We start from the raw sequence: 9,484 nt of genomic DNA, 5'->3' as shown, positions 1-9,484 counted from the left end.
ATATATGTATTTCCATATATATATATATATATATATATATAATATATATATATATATATATATATATATAAATTTCCATCAAATCACAACTATTATCTTAAAGAAAAAAGGACACATTTGATAACGTTGTTCTCGAAATACTGCAGGTGAAAAAGAACAAAACTGGAATGTCTTTGATTGTGTTAAACAATAACAACACAAACAAACGTGAATGAATGATTGGTAAAGCGGAGAAAATCTTAATCAGCGACAATCGATACCTGTTTCGGTGCTTTCGATACAGGAGAGGAAAGCTTTTCTCCCGAATGTTGTCGCGACCATACAGTTGCTGGTGGGTCGTTCACTGTAACATGAAACGCGATATTCAACGGTTTTACATAGGTAAATAATTCGGAAACTTACCCATCACTGGAAGCAGTAACAACGGCAACTTTGCCCGCAAGACGAGCAACAGCAGACATTCTTTCCTCTTGAAATGAAATTATTTCACTTAACACCGCTTATAAAATAGACAGCGATTAAAACGTAGTACCCGGATTTCCTGACCTAATATCCTCTTCTCGACCTTTTTTAAGTATAACTGTCACGTTTCTCTTATCTTTTTCTCGTCTAACCCCTTTATGACTTTAATTGTTCCTTCTCATTTAATCTATGACGAGAGTTTACTTTTCCTGGAAAACAAACAAAGTTCTTTTGTTGACACAATCTTTTTTTTTTTTTCCGTTTTATATATTTTCGTATGCGTACGTTTGTGTAAACGTTTAGGGGTGTATATATATATATAGTCACATGTTTGTTTATGTGTGTCTCTGTTTACATATATTCATACATACGTACATGTGTATGAGTTTGCAAGTGTTTTACATAAGTACGAAGTCAAGTTATTGGATCTCAGTCGGTTACGATGATAAAAGTTCCATATGTTTGATTAACTGAACTACATACTTACTGAATTATAGTTTAAGTGGCTAAGTATTCCACAGACATGTGTACTCCTAACGTAATTACCATACAAAATCAGTGAGATGCAGTGTGTGCCGAGGCTGGTTTTTCGAACTTTAGATAGTCTTTCTGAAGGTTTTATCAACAATTTCACTCAGAAGGGACTTGATCAACTCGAATATATGGTAAAAAGATACTTACCTAAGGTTCCACGCAGTAAGTTCAAACTCGGGGTGGTGGGGCTTCTTAATTACGAAGTGAACTTCGTAACCACTCCGCCATGCACGGATATAGTAGGTATAGGCGAGCGTGTATGCACATGTGTATAACACATAACACATATGTTTGTATCAGCAATAATAAACCTCGTTGTTATTGTTTTTAGCCCCAGGTCAGCTCTGGTTGAATAAATCTATGCTTAAAACGTCCCAGTGATGACCATCTCACCTTACTTGCAGACGATGTATCCATGACTCGATTATCTAATGTGTCCTTCCTTTTCTAATTTCGTAATATCTAGTTTAAAGGGGAAATCGCTACTACTTCTAGCCGGTCGAGCAAGGAGACATTTGGTTCTTTTGCACGCAACGCTAGTAATCGAACCGCACTTAACTGCTGCTTAAGGTGGGCGAAAGTAAAGAATGTATACACCCAACATCTTCAGTACTTTTTGTTTCTTTTGTTCTTTTTTTTTTCTTTTTTCAAAAAATTTTTGTTGGGTTGCTATGTTTTCTATATAGGAGAATACGGTTTTGCCCAAAAACCACAATTTCAAAATTTTAGTTTTGCCACCCCAATTTCTTAACTGCTAACTTTTTCCGAATTTTTTTTTTTTAATCCACATAGAAAATAGAGATTATAAATCTGGGAATTTTTTTTTTTTACTTTTAATGTTTCTTTACGAAACACTCAATACCTCCCCACGCATCACCTCCTCGCTTTCAAAACAATAAAAACCCAGAATGTTTCACTTTCGATTGATGTTTCACACATGTGCAGAATTTTACTGAAATAGCAGACGACAAAAATATCAGACCACCACCAGAAATCCCGACATGGTAGAAACAACAGCTAAACGACATAATTTCTGGAAAAACTTCCTCGCTTTCACAAAAGCTAAAAGTAAAACATTCAGGGGTGATGGGTGGAGGTTGGAGAAGGGGATTTGAGTGTTTCTTTAAGAAAAATTTTAAAAAAACAATTCGAGAAAGTCAAAAATTAAGAAATTGGGGTGGGGTGAAGTGGGGGAAAACAAAAATTTTGAAAACGTGATTTTTGGGCAAAATCATATTCTCCTGTATCATCAAAAACATAGAAATCCAAAAAAATTTTTGCAAAAAAACGACACGGAAAATGTTGGGTGTACACATTCTTTACCTTTGCCGCTTAGGTCTAATAGAATTATTCTTCACTAGCCAAAGGCCTTCTTTAGGAGATTCCAGAAACTTGAAGAGTGGATGCACTCTCTTTCAATGCCATTAACAGAGTGAGTTAAATGCAGTGTTTCTCATGGATGGGTGAATGGGCTGTGACAACTGAAAAACTGGCTGACAAATTGCGAGGTTTTATAAAATTAAAATGGTTTCCAACTCTTTAAACAAGTGTAATATTTGCTTTGGTTAGGTCAACTTTGCTTTCTGTCCCTCCAGAATGTATAAAAGAACATACAAGTCAAACATTGAAGACAATGACCCACTCCCCTCGAAAACCACTTTCCTTGTGCCTTGGTTGCATGGTAAAGAAGTTCGATTCACAACCACGAGGTTTCAGGTTCAGTCCCACTACATGATACCTAGGGTAAATATCTACTACAGTCCCAGACTGATCAATGCCATGTAAGAGAATTTTGTAAATGGAAACTATGCAGAAGCCCACCATGTATAAATATACATATATATGTGTGTATCTATGTATGTATTTGCGATACAAACAAAAAATAGTTTTCAAAACTTGAGTATGTGTATATATATATGTGTGTGTGTGTGTGTTTGCGTTTACACTCCCCGCCAGTAAAAACTAGCATTGGTTTACGTCCCCTAACAATTAGGCAAAAGAAACGGACAGAATAAGTTCCATGACTAATTGGAGTCTATTCATTTGACTAAAACCCTTTTAGGTGATGCCCCCACCACCACCACCACCAGAACAGCTGCAGTGTACTGACTGAAACAAGTTAAAGAAGAAAAGAATGACAAAATAATCCTGTAATATTGGAAGATGAAAACTAGTCTTTGTCAGTTTCAGTAGCACTGATGTGTGTATATGTAATAATCCTTCTTTAAATTTGTCCTGTTAAGGAATAAAGGTGACCAACCAAGAAACAGTTTTTTATCATTAGAGTTTACACAACAGCAACTCTGTCAAGTTATATCTTCTACACGCTTGGAAAATCTCATATGTAACCATTACTCAATTTAGAGATTGAATTTGTAGGATACATCTGTGATAGTCATTTTCTTGGCTTGAAAACCACAACTTTCTCTTTCATCTTGTATCTTTTATCTTTTACTTGTTTTAGTCATCTGACTGTGCCATGCTGGGGCACCGCTTTGAAGTGTTTTAGGTGAACAAATTGACTCCAGGACTTATTTTTTTAAGCCTAGTACTTGTTCTATCGATCTTTTGCCGAACCATTAAGCGGTTGTCAATCGGTAGTGGAGGACAAACACAAAGACGCGTACACATAGATATATACACATGTATGCATATATACATATATGTATACATATATATATAGGGAGAATTCACAAAAAAACAAAAGATGACGACAGGTGGTGAAGACAACAAACAGATGTATTAGTATAACACTCGGGAAGTGAAAAAGTCTTTAGCATTTCAAGCCCACACTCTTCCTCAGAAAGGAACACAGAAAGAAACACGGAGAGAAAATAAAGAATGTGTAGTGGCTATATATATGTGTGTGTGTGTGTATACACATACATGCATTCATACAATAACCACTTACCATATTGCGGCTCACCTATCACACCCTCAGTACATTGCAGATTTTTCTGGCTAATATATGTAAATTTGTATCGCAGACTCCTCAGTATATCACAGGTTTCTGCAGTTGATAGGTATTTATATTTTTTTAGATTTTAATGATTTCTCTGGTAAAATAAGCACTTTCATGCCTAAAAATTAATAAACTAATAAATAAAGATACGGTACATCTATTCAATTTGACAGACAGATTTTTTAATGGATTTTTTTTTAACTGAACACTTTAAAACTTCAGATACTCGTAGAATGTGTCACATAGAACAGGGTTTACTCTTAAAGTTTTTGAAAAAATTTTGTATTTTAGAAGTTATTTCATGTTAGAGTTGTTGTATTTGGGTAATTTTAACCAATCAATGACGTGTATTCAGCTGAAGAAAATTACTGCTGCTGTTAGTTTTTCTTCATTCCTGCTTGCCTTCACACTGTCACATGTGATCCCAGAAACTTAAAAATACTCACCTCCTCTAACATCTTACCATTTATACTCACATCCATCCTACCAGCCATTCCATCTCTCGAACATCTCATCACTTTCAGTTTCCTCTTCTCACACAATCTTCCAAACTCTACCACCAGTCTCCTCAGTTGCTCTTCCAAATCCACTACCAATGCTGTATCATCAGCAAACAACGACTAACTCATGTGCCATTTTCTCCCACCATTTGGGCTCTCCTACCAAAGGCTCTAGTATTTACCTGTCTCACCACACCATTCATATATAAATTAAACATTCACAGGTATATCACACAACCCTGTCTTAACCCCACCTTCACATCAAACCACTCACTTATTTCACCACCCACCCTAACGCACACCCTACTTTCTCTATAAAAACTCTGTACAGCTCTCAACAATCTACCATCTACTCCATACAACCGCAACATCTACCACATTGCATCCCTATCTACATGGTCATATGACTTCTCTAGTCCATAAAGGTCCAATACACCTCCCTCCCTTTCAGGAGAGTTGGTTGCTATTTCTAGCAGGTCGAGTCAGTACATAGGCACACTTTCACCTTACTAACTAACTAACTAACTTTTGTTTCGTCGACTATTGTTGTTGACCTGACCAAATGTGATACATTCAGAGCTTTAAGTCTGTTTGCGGGTCATTTCGATTGCAAGATTGCCTTGTGTATGATCTCTTCACAATAAACTATAAATAAACACCTGACATCATCATTGGCAGAAATAAGTAAGTCGGAGGGGGAGGGGCAAAATTAGTAACTGGGGTAAAATGAGAAGAGAGTAATGGTTTCTCATTACTTTCTTCTTAACTGTTTAAAATGATTACATTGCATGTATTGTATCATCATTTTGTATTGCTACATCATATTTACAAGTAAAAATTGGTTAGCATAGTTGTTGTTGTTGTTGTTGTTGAATTGAGAGAGTCTGAAACATCTTACCATTTATACTCACATCCATCCTACCAGCCATTCCATCTCTCGAACATCTCATCACTTTCAGTTTCCTCTTCTCACACAATCTTCCAAACTCTACCACCAGTCTCCTCAGTTGCTCTTCCAAATCCGCTACCAATGCTGTATCATCAGTACTTTTATTTTCAAGAATTTTTTCTGTAACTTTATCCCAATTGTAATTGAAGCTGCTAATTTTATGCCCCAATTGTAATTGAGGCTGGATAATTTTTAGTGTTTCTCCATCAATATTCTTTTCTCTGTTGGATTCCAAGTCAATTTTTCCCACACTAATATCTTATTTGATAATTTTCAAGTTCAAAAAAAATGTCTAAAATGGGGTAAAATGAGTAATGACTAACTTCAATTATCTGTTCTTTTTAACTACATGTTAACATATCACAAGGAGATACACTCCAGCAGATCATGAAGAAGTTACAGAGAAAATTTTATGTTCAGTTTTTTTTTTTATCTAGTCAAGTTTCGTTAATTTCTTATTTATGTGCTATTTTCCCCTGAGTCTCTTTCATTTGACTTAGATATTAAATTTTTTTTTTCCATTTCTGATCTTCCTGATGTCTAAGGATGGATATTGATATGTATGAGCCTGTTTTCAAATGTTATTCCGGAGGATTAAAGAGCCAAATTTACCCTGTCTTGGCATACTCATTTTGCTCCAACCAAATTTGTCTTTTATATGCTCAATGAGAATGACGATAATATTCTGATATAGTGTTCAGATTATGTTATAATGTTTTTAATGCATTTAGAACAGGTCATTTGTTTAGCTGATATATGTAAGGTAGTAAGCATTTACTCTTTTACTTGTTTCAGTCATTTGACTGTGGCCATGCTGGAGCACCACCTTTAGTCGAGCAAATCAACCCCAGGACTTATTCTTTGTAAGCCTAGTACTTATTCTATTGATCTCTTTTGCCGAACCGCTAAGTTATGGGGACATAAACATACCAGCATCAGTTGTCAAGCGATGTTGGGGGGGGGGACAAACACAGACACACAAACACATACACACACATACATATATATATATACATATATACGATAGGCTTCTTTCAGTTTCCGCCTACCAAATCCACTCACAAGGCTTTGGTCAGCCCGAGGCTATAGTAGAAGACACTTGCCCAAGGTGCCACACAGTGGGACTGAACTCGGAACCGTGTGGTTGGTAAGCAAGCTACTTACCACACAGCCATTCCTATGCCTATTTGTAAAAATATATTTTGCCTCAAATTTAAAAATGCAGTAATACTCTTCCTTGTGCCCCACCTACCCACTATGTAGCATCACCACTGTTGGCAGACGTTTATTGTCGTCTGCTGGTATATTTAGGCTTTTATTTTGGTGGTTTTTTTAACATTAAATGTCAATAAGAGAAGGTTTCTTGAGACAAAAACTGCAGCTTTCAGGCTTTCAATAATATACCTGCTTTAAAATGTGATATAAATTGTTATTTTAAACTAATACTGCTTCTATTGCTAATAACGAATAATGGGTTTGTGTTTTATATAATTTTACACCTTTCTTTTACAAGTTCTAGATTTCAAGCAAATAACAGGACAGATGTATTGTAAATTTTGCAAAAAGATCTTAATATCTAATACTTTTACCATCGAACATACCAAGGCAATTTTTCTGTTACTTAAATAATAATCTTTTCTACTATAGGCACAAGGCCTGGAATTTGGGAGAGAAGATAGCCTATTGGATCGACCCCAGTGCTCAACTGATACTTATTTCATTGACTTTAAAAGGACAAAAAACTAAAATCACCTCAGCGGAATTTGAACTCAGAACTTGAAGACAGACAAAATGTTACTAAACATTTTGGGAAAGACTTCCACCCATACCCGCCACCATTTTCTCCCAAATTTGTTTATTTAAAAAAATTTTTTTCCCAAAAACCCCGTTTTCGGATACAGAGGTGCCAGAAATTTACCAAAAATTGGCATTGTTAAATTCCCCCCTCCCCCCAAATTCTTCAATTTTTACTTTTTTTCCCAACACTAACCCTAAAACCATAACCCTAACACTAACTGTAAATACAGAAATGTTTTGAAATTTTTGTCCGAATCGTAATGTCCATATTTTTCTGCATATTTTGAAGAAAAAAATTCTTAAAAAAAATTTTACAAACTTTTTTGGAAAGTTTTTTTCAGAATCATAATTTTCATATTTTTCTGCATATTTAAAAAAAAAAATTCTGAAAAAAGTAAAAAATGAAAGAAAGGGGTAGGGGTGGTAATTTAAAAATGCCAATTTTATCCAATTTTTTGGCAGATTCGTATTCCCAGTAGCCGAAAAGGTATGTTTGTGTCAAAAACAAAAAAATTTTTTTAAAGAGTGGTTTTGGTGGGGGGACGGGCGGAAGTCTTGCCACAGTTTGTCCGGCATGCTAATTATTCTGCCAGCTTACTGCTTAGCATTAGTTACTCCTGTCGAAACTCACCATTCGCTAAATGCGACCACTTCATGGAAGAAAGTAACTTGTAAATTTAGCTACCTAAAGGAAATCTTAAAAAAAAAATGGAAGAGAAGAAAGGAGAAAGTAGGTGAAGGAATATAAGGAAAGAGTGAGAGAAATCGTCATTGATAATTTTGTTCAGAACATAACTAGCAACTAGTCACGCAACCTGCTGAAAAATAGTAACAAAAAATTCTCATGAAATAGACATTACTGCCTTAAAGAATGCCTATACTAAATAATATACTTCCTCATATACAAATAACAGTATCGTAACATCTGGAAAGCTTTTTATTATAGTTTTGTCCACCTATGACTGAAATATGAAGACAACAATAAAGTTTGCTTGATGCCAATGAGGTCCGCTTCAGATATAAATAGTTGAATTTTCATCAAATCATACACACCCTAGCGACATCAATTAAGATAAGATAGATTGTTGTGTGTCTATATGGATATATAAGTTTCTTTGATAGCTTTTTCTTTTTCCCTTAAGTGACAAGACTCTTTTTGTTTAAGCCAAGACAGCTCTCAGGCTTTTTTATTGGTGAATAGGCTGGCATATGCAGAAGTGTGGGTGTGCTGTACCTATGTGCCATGCATGTGGATAACTTGCATGCGTGTAGTGGAAGAACATGTCACTTGTGATTCCATATGTGTGTAATTGTGTGCCTTTGTTTATTCAGGGCCTCATTTTGTTGAAATATCATTTTTTTGTTATATCAATCATGTATTATTTTCTTGTGAGCATACTCACCCATACATACACACTTACTTGTGCACGCACAAAAACACGCTACCAGGAAAGTTTTTAAAACTTGCTCATTCTATTTTTCCATATATACATATATACAGGTACACACAAACACACTCTCCCTTTCTCTCTCATTCTTTCTCATCCACATAAACCCAATCTTTTACGAATAATAAAACTTAAGACAAATCGTATCACTTTCATTATCTAATGCTTTAATTACTTTGTTCCGGAAAATTCGCTAAAAAATCCTGTCGAAAGATGTGTTTTTTTCATTTAATTTTATAAATTTATTGGCACATCTCACCCACCCATCACCTCTCCACTTTCAAAAAAACTAAAAACCCAGAATGTTTCACTTCTGTCTAATGTTTCACGCATGCGTAGAATTCTACTGAAATAGCAGACATCAAAAATATCAGAAAGCCTGACATGCCAGAAACAAACAACTAAATGACATAATTCCTGGAAAAAACTTCCCTACTTTCTAAAAAGCTAAAAGTGAAATATTCAGAGTTTTTAGCTTTTTGAAAGTGGGGAGGTGATGAGCGGTGGAAATTGAGGGTGAAGATTTGAGTGCTTCTTTAAGAAAAAATTTTTTTTTTAATTCTTAAAGATTTGTAATCTCAGTGTATTTGAACATGGATTACAAAAAAGAAAAAATTTTGAAAAAAGTTAAAACTTTAAAAAATTGGAGAGGGGAGAGGGAAATTAAAATTTTGAAAATATGTTTTTGGGGCAAAATCCAAATCTCCTAATCTCAAAAACATATAAATCCAAATAAATGTCGGAAAAAAAAGGTGGGAGCCACAAATTATCCAATAAATTTTTTAAATACTCCCCCACCCCCTTAATTCTAAAACTTTCCACAGTTTTTTAA

The 9,484-nt window shown here is 35.0% G+C and overlaps 1 protein-coding gene across 2 annotated transcripts in view; it reads right to left on the bottom strand.

Moving 5' to 3' along the window:
• The window catches only part of LOC115214531 (dehydrogenase/reductase SDR family member 4), a 22,831-nt gene extending 21,294 nt beyond the window's left edge, over positions 1-1,537 (bottom strand). The window contains exon 1 of one of the 2 annotated variants that reach the window (XM_029783735.2): positions 1,144-1,537. In XM_029783735.2, coding sequence (XP_029639595.1) covers positions 1,144-1,283 — 140 coding nt within the window. In that variant the 5' untranslated portion in view covers positions 1,284-1,537. Of the gene's footprint in view, positions 1-402; positions 730-1,143 lie in introns of those variants that run through there. The other variant, XM_029783745.2, reaches the window with a different exon arrangement.
• Between the last annotated feature and the right edge of the window lie 7,947 nt (positions 1,538-9,484).

The sequence above is a fragment of the Octopus sinensis genome, linkage group LG1 (assembly GCF_006345805.1).
Source record: "Octopus sinensis linkage group LG1, ASM634580v1, whole genome shotgun sequence".
Classification (NCBI taxonomy): Eukaryota; Metazoa; Mollusca; class Cephalopoda; order Octopoda; family Octopodidae; genus Octopus; species Octopus sinensis.
This window is presented reverse-complemented; position numbering and strand designations above follow the sequence as displayed.